General features: G+C 38.1%; 1 protein-coding gene across 1 annotated transcript; it reads left to right on the forward strand.

Moving 5' to 3' along the window:
* Window positions 1–4,116: 4,116 nt before the first annotated feature.
* On the forward strand, window positions 4,117–7,542 carry LOC121801572. Its single transcript, XM_042201092.1, has 4 exons — window positions 4,117–4,373; window positions 5,934–5,995; window positions 6,083–6,187; window positions 7,307–7,542. Exons 1-4 carry the CDS (start codon window positions 4,163–4,165, stop codon window positions 7,439–7,441), a joined length of 513 nt encoding a protein of 170 aa, XP_042057026.1. The 5' UTR covers window positions 4,117–4,162; the 3' UTR covers window positions 7,442–7,542.
* Window positions 7,543–15,352: the final 7,810 nt, after the last annotated feature.

Here is a 15,352-nt window from a genome sequence, read left to right on the forward strand (position 1 = left end):
GTAGTGGATGGTCTAAGGAAAAAACGTGAATTGTGGGGGTAAGGATAACAAATGCCAAAATTACCCTTTATCCTATTTTTTCTATTTTTTAATTGAAATTAGCTGCCACATGGCAGCATGACAATTGCCGATTTCCAGATCCTACGGTTGAGAATGGTGGTATGGTGTCATAATAAAAGGGGTTGTCATTTTAATACATCCCTATAAATATATTTTCAATTTTGAATACTTCGAATTTTATATACGATCCAATTCGAACTGAAAATCTAAACTGAATTTTAAATATAGATTTAGTTCGAATCGGATTCTTGGATTTTGAATATTTTGCTCGTACTCTAAAACAAGACCATTATCAATACACATATGTGATAGACTTTTAGACTTCTCAATAACGAAAATATTAATGGTGGCTCATTAGTCATCTAGGTCTCACTATTTGAAACATTCTTTTAAAACAACATTAATTTTGAAATATAACTAGGCTTATTTTAATTTTTTTTTAAATCCTTTTTATGCTCTTGATAATTCCATTTGAGCCATTAATGTGGCCAAATAGTCAAATGCATGACCTAATAATTATTCTTTGAGTTTTACTTTAAATGAACGAATGATACCACCATTACTATCGAAACTAATTATGTCTTGTTTTTTAATCCTAAATTTGAATTGTTCTTTTTTTTACTTTGTAGGTTTAAAGTGCTTAATTTTGACTTGTTAATACTCCTAGTGAGTCCACTCTATTATTACCCTGTCAGCTAGTGATGGATACGCATCAATTTAAAAATATTTGATTTTCGTCAAAATATCCATTTAAAAATATTTGATTTTCGTCAAAATATTTTGACGAAAACAATATTTCGAATCGGATTCTTGGATTAGTTCGAATCGGATTCTTGGATTTATTGAATAATTTATTTCGTCAAAATAATTTTAAAAAATAATATTTATTGAATTAGTTCGAATCGGATTCTTAGATTTCGAATATTTTGCTCGTACTCTAAAACAAGACCATTATCAATACACATGTGTGACAGACTTTCAGACTTCTCAATAACGAAAATCTTAATGGTGTCTCATTAGTCATCTAGGTCTCACTATTTGAAACTTTCTTTTAAAACAACATCAATTTCACAATATAACTAGGCTTGCTTTAATTAAAAAAAATCCTTTATATGCTCTTGATTTTCCGTTTGTGTCATTAATGTTGCCAAATAGTCAAATGCATGACCTAATTATTCTTTTTTCCTTTGTATCTTTACGGTGCTTAATTTTGACTTGTTAAGAGCTCCCGCAACGCGGGCCGCCGGCGTTCCGCGTGCCGTTCCGCTGGAACGACTTTGCAACGGAACGCGTTGCGGAGCATGGTTTCATCGAGGTTCCGTTCCCATGCCATGCCGGGTGCCGACGGCACGACTCGCGGCACGGTCTGTGCCGCCACGCGCTTCGGCGACGTGGCTCTCCCCCGCGTCGTGTGTGACGCCCACTCGCCGGCCCGCGAGTGGGCGACGTCACGTGCTGACGCAATTATTATTTTTTTAAAAAAATTCGATTTTTATAAAAAAAAATTAACGGTATTATTACCGTTTTTTATTATTTTTATTTTTTTTATTTTCTTATTCTATAAATACTCCTAATTCATCCTCATTTCACACACAACTACACATCTATTCTTTCTAAATCAACTTCATTTCCTCTCCAATTTTCATATTCAATCTCTTCACAAAATGTCCGGCGATGGCAACTACGGCGGTGGCGGCTCCGGTGGGTGGGATCTCAATGCGTTCGGCGATTGGGAGACAATGTACAACACACTTGGTGGTTCCGGTTCGTCGACGCCGGGCACCCAGGGGTCGGCGATGCCGGGTGGGTACCAACCATCCACTTTCGATGTGGATGCATACGCTCGACCCTCCGCCTCGCGGCCTTCTTAGGGATTGTCCCAGATTTGGGAGGATATCCCCGTTGAACCCACCCAGGGAGAAGGCCGAGGCGGTGGAAGCTCCAGGGATGCGTCTGAGGCGGCCGAGGAGGAGGAACCGGAGGATCTGGGCCGGCATCCGTACAGCAACGAAGAAACAAAGGCGGTGTACAACGCCTGGCTCACCGTCTCGTACGATCCCATCGTCGGGAATCAACAAGCCGCCAAGTGCTTCTGGGAAAAGGTCTGTGATGTCTACCACCAGACTAAGCCGAAAGGGGCCCGGAAGCGCAAATATACAATGCTCCGTGCTCACTTTGGCCGAGTCGACTTACATGTCAAAAAATTCTGCGGCATCTACTCGGCCGAAGCGGCGCACTACCAAAGCGGAGCTTCGGGCGCCGACATTCTGAGGGCGGCTTTGCGCGCCTTCCACCAGGACACCGGTCTACAGTTCAAATTTGTTGATATTTGGCAGCTCGTCAAGGAAGGGGAAATGTGAGCAGGCGGTGTCCGCTCCAGCTCAGGCTCAACCTCAAAGCGCACGAAGCACACGGCGAGCGACAACTACTCGTCTGGTGACACTGGGGAGGGCAGCGAGGGTGAACCGCAGGTGTTTGTGGGTACGCCCAGCGAATACGGGGGATCCAGCCGTGGGCGCCGTCGGCCGCAAGGGACGAAGGCGGCGAAGGCGGCTAGAGCGAGGAAGGGCCGAGGCGAATCAAGCCAGCCGGCCTCGGGGTCGGGCTCGCGGGGAGGCTCGGACACTCTTATGGTGGCGTACATGACCGCCACAATGGCGGACACTTCCCGCTTCTCGTACGCCCAATTCGCGGCCTGGTGGAACGGAATTGTGCATATGGCAGCACAACTTGGCCTTCCGACTCCCCCTCAACCTCGACCGCCTCTGGAGGATGATTAGCCGGCGGAGTAGTTTTTTTATTTTCCCACGTTTAATTGTGTGTTTTTTATTGTGTGTTTTTTATTTTTTAGGATTTTAATTGTGTGTTTTTTATTTTTTTAAGTTTAAGTTGTAATTTTTTTTAATGTTGTGTGTTTTTTAATAAAGTGTGTTTGTTTTAATTGAATTGGGTTGGAAATAAAAATAAGAAATGAAATTGAATGAATAGTAATTTAAGGAACGGTTAAGGAACGGCTAAGGAACGGAGGGTTGCAGGTTTCGTTCCTTAGTTAAGGAATGGAGTAAAAAAAGTACAGTGGAGCCTGCAAATAGTAGTTTAAGGAACGGTATATGAACAACGTTGTGGATGAGCTAATACTTCTACTGAGTCCACTATATTATCACCCGTCAGCTAGTGATGCATACGCATCATTTTAAAAATATTGATTTTCGTCAAAAGAAAAAGGTTAATTAGCGTTGCTCAAGAATTTCAGATTTTAAGGCCGAGAGCACATGCATGATAACGAAATTTCTTTACAAAGAGGGCCATCTCAAACAATAACTTTTTAAATTCTTAATTCTTTTTTTCATATCACCAGAGACCAACAATTGAAATTTGAAACCAACAACTGTTTCTTTATTTGTTTACTGACCAATTATATTATTTTAAATGTAACAACAAGTAAAATCAGAGAATCGTATAAAATATAATGAGATTGACTAATAGCCCATTAATTAGGATATAAAAAATATTACTAGTACTATTTTTTTTAAAAAGAAAAGGAAGTGGACTTATTAAAAAGATAGGAGGTGCACGCCAACTCCATACCCATAATTCTAGGAAACGGCGTTGGAACTACTTCATTTGAAATATACCGTAGCATTTTCCTTATTAATATTTTGCAAAGTAGTTTTTTTATAGATATTGATACTATTTCTTGGGCAGCTCTATTTTTTAGTTGGTATAGTGTTCGTATATTACAGTGTAATTAACTGTGCAACTAATACATGTTAATAGTATGTGATTACGGGTTTGAACTAGGTTTTATTAAATCTTAACGCAAAAACTTTGTGCTAATTTAAATTAGGTTTTATTGAATCTTAATTAAGAATGTACTGTATTACTCTTTACTTAGATATGAGAAAGTTTTGGTGTAAAACAAAATGGATCAACATAAAATAAAAAGTGATAGGCCCAATTCAATGAAAAGATAGGCCCCAATAAATCACTATCCACCCATTTCATCTTCTCTGTTATTGGAGTAATAATAACCGCTAAATTTTGCACAAAAATGGATGAAAATTGAAATATAAAGAATTATCAAGAGAATAAATATTCTAGTATGGCTTCCATGGATATGGTGTTGTTACACAAGACCTCGCCTAAATTCTGCAAATATCAGATTTCTTCTCTCAGAACCTCCCAATTTCTTTCATCGAATTCGCTTTTAGTGCTGAAGAAGAATCAAATCCGACTTCCGTCCGTACACATCAAGCACCTCAAGAATCACAGGCTTCCAGTTATATCTGCTGCGCAATCCAATTTGTTCAAAGGTACCGTTCTGGTTTTTGGTCCAGGAAGTGAAGGAATGTTTATTCTTCATTGACGATATTAAGCTTGTTGTCTGTTTCTATACTTTCTCTATGAAAACAATTCATGGATTTGGGGGCGTCCGCTGCATGGGCTTGAGGTTATTATGTTATGCAATCTGATGTTTATCGTATTTTGAAGCAAAGTTGCGTGTAGTTAATTGTTTTTCCGGTGGCTAGTGTTTTGATGTATGTTGGAAATGGGTGCCTAAAATTTGAATTCCGGCTGCTGGAACTAAAACTATCACGAAAATAATTAGGAAGCAAAACTGAAATCTGAACACGAACTACTTTTTAACAATGGGGGAAAACCATGGGACCATGTTTAGTTACATCTTGCAATATGCAATAGAGATAGTGGAAATCGTGTGGTGAGAGATGTTAAGAGAGAAGAGAAATCTTATCACAGTCACAGATGCAGATTCAGAATGTTTATATTTATAGCATTTGTAAACTAATGAGCCAGGCATGTGGACTGTCCTTCGAGCTAACTGGTTGGAATAGGTTTCATCACCCTCATAAGTTAGAGCTGGTGAACATCATGAGGTATCAGCAAGCTGAAGCTTCGTAGGAACATTTTCACACAACAAATTGATGGGAGTATGAACTGTGAAGAGAAATCTGGAAGTATCCTGCATCAGCAAATATTTGGGTGTACGTGATGTCTGGCCGATTTAGGTTCTAATAAAATAGTCTGACTTACTAATTGGTGATATTGGTCTGATTCCTGAATGAGATGCCTATTGTAGACCCTTTTGAAAAGGAATAGAGTCATCCTGTTAATCCAACACCTTGCAGCAGGTCCAGAATGTATTTTCACTTATTAAGATAAATCTCTTCTTGGTTGCAAGATATATCTAAGCCTAAAAAAGCTTTGCATCCCTGAAAGCTTTGACGGTGATTTTAAGTCCAAATAATCTGTGAGATCATTGATGGCTTGAAATAAGGTTCCCTGGTCAAAGTATCATCGACTTCTACGTTCTACCAATACATTCTCCTTTGACTTAGACAGTCATCATAAGCTGACTGAGTAAAAACCCAAAAGCAAGTTGTTAACTTACGGCTCAGGATGCCATTCTGGCCGGGGGGGTGCTTGGCTGCTTGCTTTGACCCATACAGACCTTGTTTATGTCTATAGACCTGCTCTGGCTTTGAGAAGTCATAAAACTCTGGTAGCATATAAATCACATCTTCTGTGAATCCATGAAGAAAGTACTACGCCATTATTTATATCTAGTTTCTATAAATAACAGTCTCATCAGCAAGAGCAGTGAAAACTCTTACCGTGACACATTTAGGCTTTCGCACTGGGCAAGTAACTATTGGTCTGATGTATGGTTTCATTTGGCAACTAGACACATCTTTTTTGTCAACTTAAATTGAGGCCACTGATTGTCCGTGATTCTTGCAATTTTTGCGAGAATATTGGCACTCTATGAATGCATCACTTTCATTGATTCGACTATCCTTAGATGTGATTTGCTTAGGCCTTTTGAGTTTTAATTGGAATATATTCTCCTGTAGCCATTCTAACCATATGGAAAGTTGGGAAGGATGGTGTTGAAGCAGGAACTAGCTTTGTGCCGGTAAGTATTATGATATAGTGTCTTGTTACATTTGCATTAATTTCTTCATTCTTATAGTGATCCCATCTTTTTCCTTCCTTTTGCAAGGATGCTGTTCCAAGACCATTGGCAAGGATTTCGGTAACTGCTGTTGCTGCCTCGTTGGTACTCTTTGTACTGAAGTCGTTCATCTCTACAGCCGTTTTTGCTCTGGTACATTTACCTCCCTATTTATCCTTCAATGCCTTGTGATTTTCGCAGTGCTTATGTTGGTTTTGAACTTTTAATAATACTACTCCCTCCTTTCCCTCATAGTTTAGGCGGAATTTTCCGGCACTGAGTTTAAGAAATGGATGTTTAGTGCGTTAAGTAGATAGATAAAAAAGTAGAGAGAATAGAGTAGAAAGTGAATAAAGTAGATAGATAAAAAAGTAGAGAGAATAGAGTAGAAAGTGAATAAAGTAGAGAGAATAAAGTAAGAGAAAGTAAAGTAAGAGGGAGAAAAGTGTTAATTATACTACTATATATAGAAATGACTCAACTATGAGGGAACTTCCCAAAATAGAAAAATGACTCAACTATGAGGGAACGGAAGGAGTATATTACTGTGTGAATTCCCCTTGCCATCGTGGCATTCATGGTCGTTGCTCCACAAAGCTCATGATGTACAACAGAAAGTCGAATCGTTGAATCTCTGGAATTTTATAAGTAGAAGTGGCTTTCTTATCATTCAATGAGCATCTTGCAGTTCGTGTTTTTAGTGAATAGCATGCTCTAATTGCGATTCATCCATGTCACACACCCAGAAAGGCTAATATAAATATTAGAGTCATTAAAGCAGTCTTGTTTAGAAAAAAACATTACAAATGGAAATGAATTGTTTATTTCTCTTAGTGCCGGTTTTAAAACATGGGATATGGAACAAAATGGATGCGAGACCTTATTAATGGGACGGAGGGAGTAATATCTTATATGTTACTAATACATTGCCGAATTTACAGTTATGTCATGACTTTTAACATATTGTAATTATACCACCATCTTTCAATTTTTTGAAATATAGCATGCCTGTTGGTGTAAAGTCCACATATACAGTCCATGTTTTCACTAACATGTTGAGTCAAATGAAGTGGCATAACAGTGAATATCAACAACTCATCAAATGATGATGTTCTGTGAATTACTCGTCTAAACAAATTGGTGTTATAATTGCAATAAAAAAAAATTAAAGATTGTGGTGAAATTGCAACATTTTACTAGTCATGTTGTAATTGGGAAATATGATGAAATGGTGTGTTAAATTTGGCAATGAACCCTAATGTTAATGTGCAGGCTGTGATGGGGCTGTGTTATTTTACATTTATAGCCTTGAACAAAGATGAAGCCCCAAAAGGAGGTGGAGGAGAAACCACTTCTGTAGACGACAGTCTTGAAGAAGCCAGGAAAATTATGGATAAATACAAATAAATAGGTTCAAATCTTGTTTTTATCTTTATCGTTTTGAGATTATGTCTTATGTGGATATTGAGACTCATGATATCGTGAAATGTAAATAGAATTTTCGAATATTTCTTGTTTCTGAACAGTTAGTTATTTCAGCAATCCCTCTTTAATTAGTTGAAATGAAATTCATTTGATCAGACAGGAGTTCTTTGGAATAAATTTTCAGTCGCTTTGGTTTGGTGTAGAAATAAGTACGCATTGAACATGATATTCATATGGTTGTCTGTATTTTGATTAAAAAAAATAGCCTATCGGCTTAAAGTTGTGGAGTTAAGATATCCATTGATTTTATGGTGGTTGGTAATATTTTGAGCACGTAAATTAACTTGCCATTTTACATGTGATGTTGTGTAAGTAAGAATATAAGCTTCTGAGTCACAGATTCACCTAGGCTGCTATACCACACAAAATAAGTAGTACTGTATTAATAAACACAAATATAACTGAGTTGCCGTTCACACCTATATCACATTTTCAAATCTGATTGTAAATGTATTTGGAGGATTACTTTACGACTGTTGAAAAGACTCGTTTTAAACCGTTTGGTGTGGCAGTGGCAGTGGCAGTGGCACTATTAAGTTATGTAAAGCTTGGGTTGTTGCCTTTTTAATGTGTGCCCACACTAAATTTATGCTATAAGTGATGTACTCCCTTTTTTAATGTCTTGCCCACCAAGTTTTTTTGTCACTGGCTTAGAAGTCTTGGGTGTGTGTTTGAATTCTTAAATTAATCATTTTAATAGTAGTAATATTTATTTTAGAATAGAAGTAGCATCATAATCATTAACTTTTCTTCTGATAAGCTGAAATGCTCAGGTCAAAAGAGTGGCGAGCCGAGCCGAGAGTACATCAGAAAAAGTCGTGCATCAAACCGTGCTAAAAGATTAGCAAAAACAGAAGCTAAACACCACATAAAGACAAAAGCTACCAACACAAAGAGGTTTATCTAAAACATGACCCCACGCAGCATACCTAGACAACAGGAAAGAGCAGCACACAAGCAGAGAGAAAGCAAATATTCGAACGGGATCGCACTAGCCCAAAAAAGATAAGCAACCACCTACAAAAAAAACTCATCCTTGCAGTATAACAAAACCAAGGACGAAGAGTCATGATTATTACTTATATGGTAAAAATTAAAATTTTGCAAATTTATACTAGTATAATCTACTTTTGAATTTATCAAATCTTATAGTAATAATAATTTTTTTTTCTAACAAAAGCAACAACAAACTCCAAGAGCATCCACAATTCCGGCCCGGATTCAGGCCCCAAGTCCCATCCACGTCATCATTCCCCTAAATTTGAGTCTCATGGCACAACTCCTCTAACCCTGCAGACCCCATCCCAGACCACAACTATTAAATTGCACTATTCACAACTTCAACATATTTTACTTGTAAAAATTGAAAATGTTGAACAATTATAACACGAGAAATTCATTTTTAATTCAAAAATAAAAAATTATAAACTAACAAAAATAAAAAATTAGAACTAAAAAACAAAAAAAAATAAAAAAATTAGAACATCAAAGTGGGGAGCTCTGTCTCCCCTCTCCCTCTTCTTCCTCTTCCCCTCCCTCTTCTTCCTCTTCCAAATGCAACAAAAATATCAGAAATTGGGGCAACGGTTCACAGCCCCGGAAGCTCCATCGCCGGGCCAGGCCGGACCCCGGGACGCGAGTGCGTCACCGGGCGCGTCCCAGGCCGGAAAATGGCTCCCTCCATCGCGCGAGGCCGCGGGTCGGGACCCAAGTGCGGTCCTGCCCGCAGCGTTAGTGATGCTCTAAAAACCTAATTATATTCTTAATTAGTGCAGTGAAGTATTGATAATAAGTAGTGGAGTACTAAAATTCAATATAATATACTCCCTACGTCTGCGAATAGGAGTCTCGTTTTTCCATTTTAGTTCGTCCGCAAATAGTAGTCTCGGTTCACTTTTACCATAAAAGGTAATAGGGTCTCACCTTCCAATAACTAACTCCACTCACATTTCATTTAAAACTAATATATACAAGTGGGACCCCTATTTTATTAACTTTTTTCCACCCACTTTTCTTAACATTTTTTAAAACTCGTGCCGCCAAGAAATAGGACTTCTAATGTCGGACGGAGGGAGTACATGATTATAATTAAAATTAGTAAGTAGTACTCCCTTTGTCTGCTATTAGGAGTATCATTCTTTGGCGGCACGTGTTTTAAGAAATGTTAAGAAAAGTGGGTGGAAAAGAGTTAGTGGAATAAGGGTCTCACTTGTATATATTAGTTTTAAATGAAATGTGAGTGGAATGAGTTAGTGGAAGGTGAGAGTCTATTACCATTTATGGTAAAAGTAAACCGGGACTCCTATTCACGGACGGACTAAAATAGAAAAACGGGACTCCTATTCACGGACGGAGGGAGTACTAAAATTCAATTAAAAGAATATGCGAAAAAATGAAAATGGTACATGTAGTTAAATAAAAAATGGACCATCGAATATCATCTAGAGAAAAGTCGTGTATATAATATTTGGGGATCTTGATGTCCCCTTCTAGTTTGGCATTTTTTTTTCGAAATCTGTATAAAATGATAAGCTTAATCGTGCAATGAAAAAAAAGACACGGCATGCCTTAAAATCAACTATATATGATTCTCATGTCATAAATCAGATTAAGAAAAAGAAGGAAAATTGTAAGTGGGGAATATCTTTTTATATGTCGTAAAACCGAATCATATCTTCGCATGCTACTTGTTTTAAACTTTTTCCAGCCAGTTATTTACCATAAACAGTACAAACAGAATTCCATTTGTACATGAAAATTATGATTTGTGATTAAGAATAGAATGATATGGTTGAAAATTAGTAACTCAAACTATGCGATATTTGATTCGATATTAATTCTCTATTAGTCAAAATTTGATTTCGTAAGAAATACTAGTACTCCATGTTTTAAATCATTAAAATATGGGGAGTACATCTTATACTACTAATAGGAATTAGTTATCAATTTGGATTATTAATCTTTCATTCATATATGACTCTCATAAGATTCACAACAGCAAGCAATGTTGTAAATTGTAATACTACAATTTACCATTATTGCAAAGAAATATTTTTTCATTTCCTTCATATATACAAATATATGAAGGAGTATATGTTTTTTTTATCATAATAATAATCCTTTCAAACAATTAAATTATGAGAATTTCTTAATTTCTGCACTACGGGTAGTTCCTACACAAATTTATTCTTGTCAGATGCTTATGGTATATTCGGTGCACGGAATTGAAATTGAATTTGAATTAGAATTCTACGGAATTGAATTTAAAGAAACTGAATTAAAATTCAATTCTAAATCATTTGGTCAGTTGATATAAAGTGTGTGCGCGCGCGTGCGCAATGTGGGTAGAATGTGAATGTGCCCCAATTTTGTTCTATTTGGAGTTCCAATTAATAACTTTTAATATGAAATTCAAATTATGAAATTGACAGAAGTTGAAATTGGAATTCAGTACCAAATTCAAATACTTTGCAGTATCCAACATTTGAGGGGAGGGAGTTGAGGCCTGGGCTGCGCCTGAGGACGGAGGTGAGTCCCAGGGCCGTGCCCCGTTGCGGCCCGGCTCAACGTTAGATGGTCTCGGGATGGGCCCCGTTGCATCCCGGCCTGGCGTTGCGAGTGCACGGGCCGGACCCAAGCCTCAATTTCTGATTTTTTGTTGCATTTGGAAGAGGAGGAAGAGAGAGGGAGATGGAGGGAGAGGGAGATGGAGGGAGAGGGAAAGAGGCGTGCAATTTTCTCATTTTTTTATATTTAGTTTTTTTTTTCTCTTGAAAAGGAGGATCGACGATGGTTCCCCATCTACCCCCCGAAATGACTTGGACCCCCGACCTAACGGTCGGAGGTGAAGCGTCTTACCACCGAGCTGCGCGTCGTTGTAATTATATTTTGTTTATAGTATAATTTATAATTAAATGTTGGAAATTTGGAAGTGGAGTTCTCAATTTTGATTTTCTTATTTTGATAAAAAAAATTTAATTTCTAGTTTATAATTTATTATTTTTGAATTAAAAAGGAATTTCTCGTGTTATAATTGCTCAACATTTTTAATTTTTATAATTAAAATAGGTTGGAGTTGTGAATAGTGTAATTTAATAATTGGGCCTGAATGGGGACTGCATGATTATAAGAGCATCTCCAATGGTCGGCGTCACCACCGGAGCGCCGATTTTTCGCCCACGCCGGTTTGACGCCGAACCATTGGAACCGGCGTGGGCGAAATCGGCGTCGCCATGCCGATTCCCGCGCTGACGCCGGTTCCCACGCCGATCCTCACGGGCGCCATTGTGGCTCCCGGATCGGCGCCAAACCGGCGTCGGGTTTAAATATTTTTTTTTTTTTCGCAAAACACTATATATACGCGCGTTGAACCTCATTTTCATTCGCACCACTTGTTTTAACGAGTACTCTCTCTCTACCTTACTTTCTGTACAAGATCAATTTAAGAAATGAGTAATGCCGGTGGTAGTGGTGGGGATGCGGATGAGTACGAGCGTATGATGAACGAAGAGCTTGATGCCTATACGAGCCGTGAGGTTGATCGATGGATGCAGAGTTATATGCAGCCGGCGGCACCTCGCCCACGACCAGTTGTCCACCGTCGACAAGTGGTGCATCGTGATCATGACGCTGCACATCAGCGCCTGTTCACAGATTACTTCGCAGAGGAGCCGCGTTTTGACGCCAACCATTTCAGGCGTCGTTTTAGGATGAGGCGGGACTTATTTATGCGTATTGTTAACGAATTGGAGCAGCGATATCTGTATTTCCGCTTCAGGCACGATGCGGTTGGCAGACCCGGCCACACCCCTATTCAAAAGTGCACTGCGGCAATCAGGCAGTTGGCCTACGGCACCGCGGCAGACATGTGGGACGAATACCTCCACATCGGTGAGACGACTGCCATCGAATGTATGAAGTATTTCTGCCAGGGCGTGATCGAAGTATTCGGTGATCAGTATCTCCGAAAGCCTACCCCCGAAGATTGCCGGAATTTGCTGCGGATGCACGGGGATCAGCACGGGTTCCCGGGAATGCTAGGCAGCATAGATTGTATGCATTGGGAATGGAAGAACTGTCCCGCTGCCTGGAAGGGGTTTTACACGACCGGCTACAAGGGAAAAAATCCCACGATGATCCTCGAGGCCGTGGCTGATTACCGGTTGTGGATTTGGCATGCGTATTTTGGGATAGCCGGTTCGAACAACGACCTAAACGTCCTCAACTCGTCGCCCCTTTTCAACGAGCAGTGCCAGGGCGTCGGTCCGGCCATCAGTTTTGTCGCCAACGGCAACCAGCATGATATGGGCTACTACTTGGCGGATGGGATATACCCTAGGTGGCCCGTCTTTGTGAAGACGATCCGGTGCGCATCAGAGCCGAAGAAGGCCTACTTTGCGACGCGGCAGGAGTCGGCGCGAAAGGACGTGGAGCGCGCATTTGGTGTGCTTCAAGCTCGATGGGCTGCAGTTAAGGGACCAACGCGTTTGTGGCATGTCGACTGCATTGCTGATATAATGTATGCCTGTATTATCATGCACAACATGATCGTCGAAGATGAAGGTGTACAACTGACTGATTGGGCCACCGACGATAATGAAGCAGGTCCAAGCCACGGCGTCATCACCGCCAACGTACGAGGTGGGGTACCGCACGATGAAGAAGCCCTCCTCCAAGCACATGCCGACATGCGTCAGACGGAGGCTCATATTCGACTGCAAAATGATTTAGTTGAAGAGTTGTGGGCGCTGAGGACTGCAAGGCGGTAGTTTTTATGCAAATTTATGTAATTTTTTAAATGTAATATTTTTAATTATTGTACTTTTTTTTATATTAATGTAATAAAAAAATTTTAATATTATTATTCGAATTTTCCGTATTTGTCTCGTAATTTAAATTCCGTATGTTGATACAAGTGTAAATTAAATTATATAATTGTTATTAGTGATGTGGATAGGTAGTGTGAAGGCTATTTGATGGCTATTTGATGTCCAGTTGATGTGGCAAGCTGATGTGGCAGGAGAATTGTAGTGCTGATGATGTGGCAGTGTGAAGGCTATTTGACGGCTATTTGACGTCCGTCAGCATTGGAGATGCTCTAAGAGTTGTGGCCTGGGCCTGAAATTTAGAAGAATGATGACGTGGAGGAGATTTGAGGCCTGAATCCGGGCCGGGGTTAAGGATGCTCTTAGAGGCCATGTAGTTATATTCAAATCTATATTCAAACGGTATATTCGCATTTATTAGTAATAAAAACAATACTAGTACTAAACATGAATATAGATATGAATTTTAGGGATGTTTATCGGGCTAGCTCATCAAGTTTCAGGTAATTGTATTTGGGTTACGAGTTAATTGGTTGTGGGCTATGCAAGTTACAATTTTATTGTGTTAGAAATTTACAATCCTAATTCTAATCGTTCAGGTTTCGGACTACCTCAGTGGACTAATCAAGGTAAAACTAAATATTATAATCAATATGTGTATCTTTATTCCTATGATTTTTATTTTTATACTAATATATAAATAAAAGAGCTACATTGTTAGACTACAAATCTACATTATTAGATGACACGTGACATTAATATAACGGTTAAATCACATATCCAATGGACTAACAAGTGTTTTGTGTTTTCTAAATACCTATAGTTAGGATATGAATACATTCCTATAAATATATACACAAATTTAGATGTTAATCATACGACAAACATAAACTCATTACAATTCATATACGAGTACCACAAAATTACTAGATGGATAAATATATTGTTTTGATAAATTTTGGGTCATTAAATGTACTATATAAGAACAGATTATGATGAATATTCATGTGCAACAAAATATAATCTAAGTACAATTGTACAATTAAAATGAAAAATAAAATGAAAAACATATCCACATTTTAGTAAATGTCTCAATACATATACCTGAATTCGGTGATATTGTCCGACCAGGTACATACGAAGTTGTTGAAGCTTAAATATGGTTGTGAATTGTGATTGTTCATTGGCTTATGACTTCTATGTTTAGGTCGGAAAATAATACTACTACTTGACTTAAAGGTGAATTTTCTAATTAAAAAAATGAAGAAGTGAAATAAGAATTAAAATAAAAATTATGTGAGGGAAAACAGAAGTAGTATGTGATAGGTGTGAAGAATGAAGCGATAAAATTGACATATTTATAGATAAATTATCCTAATATAAAAAAAAATTATACTAGCACTGTGTGGCACTACGTGATTGACTCAATGTGTCAGTATGAGTATGATAATGCATGTTTAGAGCATCTCTAAGGATAAAAAGGTAAATTGAAAATGTATATTTCTCATTTATATTCTAAAAAAGTTATGAACTTTAGTATAAAAAGATTAGTTGAAAGGTAAATAAAAATAACCAACTTATTTACTTTTTGCGTGAAGAAGACGTAAATATGATAACTATTTCTCTTTATATCTCCATTTACTTGAGTATGGAGTTGTTGATGCTCTAAGTGGTAGTGGTGATCCATATATTGAAATTCAACTATCAATTCCACTTATCTAGTTTTATAAATGCATGAATCTATTTTGTGTATAGAAAGAAAGACTAAAGTTGATAAGTTTGGTGATAAATATATTGAAATAATAAAATTCAACTATCAATTCCACTTATCTAGTTTAATAAATGCATGAATCTATTTTGCGTGTCGAAAGAAAGACTAAAGTGGATAAGTTTGGTAATCAGTGTATTGAAATTTAACCTTCAATATTCCATGCATCTAGTTGAATAAGTGCATGAATCTATTTTGTGTATTGAGAGAAATACTACTCCATTAAAGTTGATAAGTTTG

Source organism: Salvia splendens, chromosome 4 (assembly GCF_004379255.2).
Source record: "Salvia splendens isolate huo1 chromosome 4, SspV2, whole genome shotgun sequence".
NCBI classification, from domain to species: domain Eukaryota; kingdom Viridiplantae; phylum Streptophyta; class Magnoliopsida; order Lamiales; family Lamiaceae; genus Salvia; species Salvia splendens.

Excerpts from the sequence above, each read along its gene's own strand:
- LOC121801572 (XM_042201092.1), top strand. The coding sequence starts at position 4,163 with ATGGCTTCCATGGATATGGTGTTGTTACACAAGACCTCGCCTAAATTC. Across the intron at positions 4,374-5,933 it reads GCAATCCAATTTGTTCAAAG|CCATTCTAACCATATGGAAA; the intron begins GTACCGTTCTGG and ends ATTCTCCTGTAG. Across the intron at positions 5,996-6,082 it reads CAGGAACTAGCTTTGTGCCG|GATGCTGTTCCAAGACCATT; the intron begins GTAAGTATTATG and ends TCCTTTTGCAAG.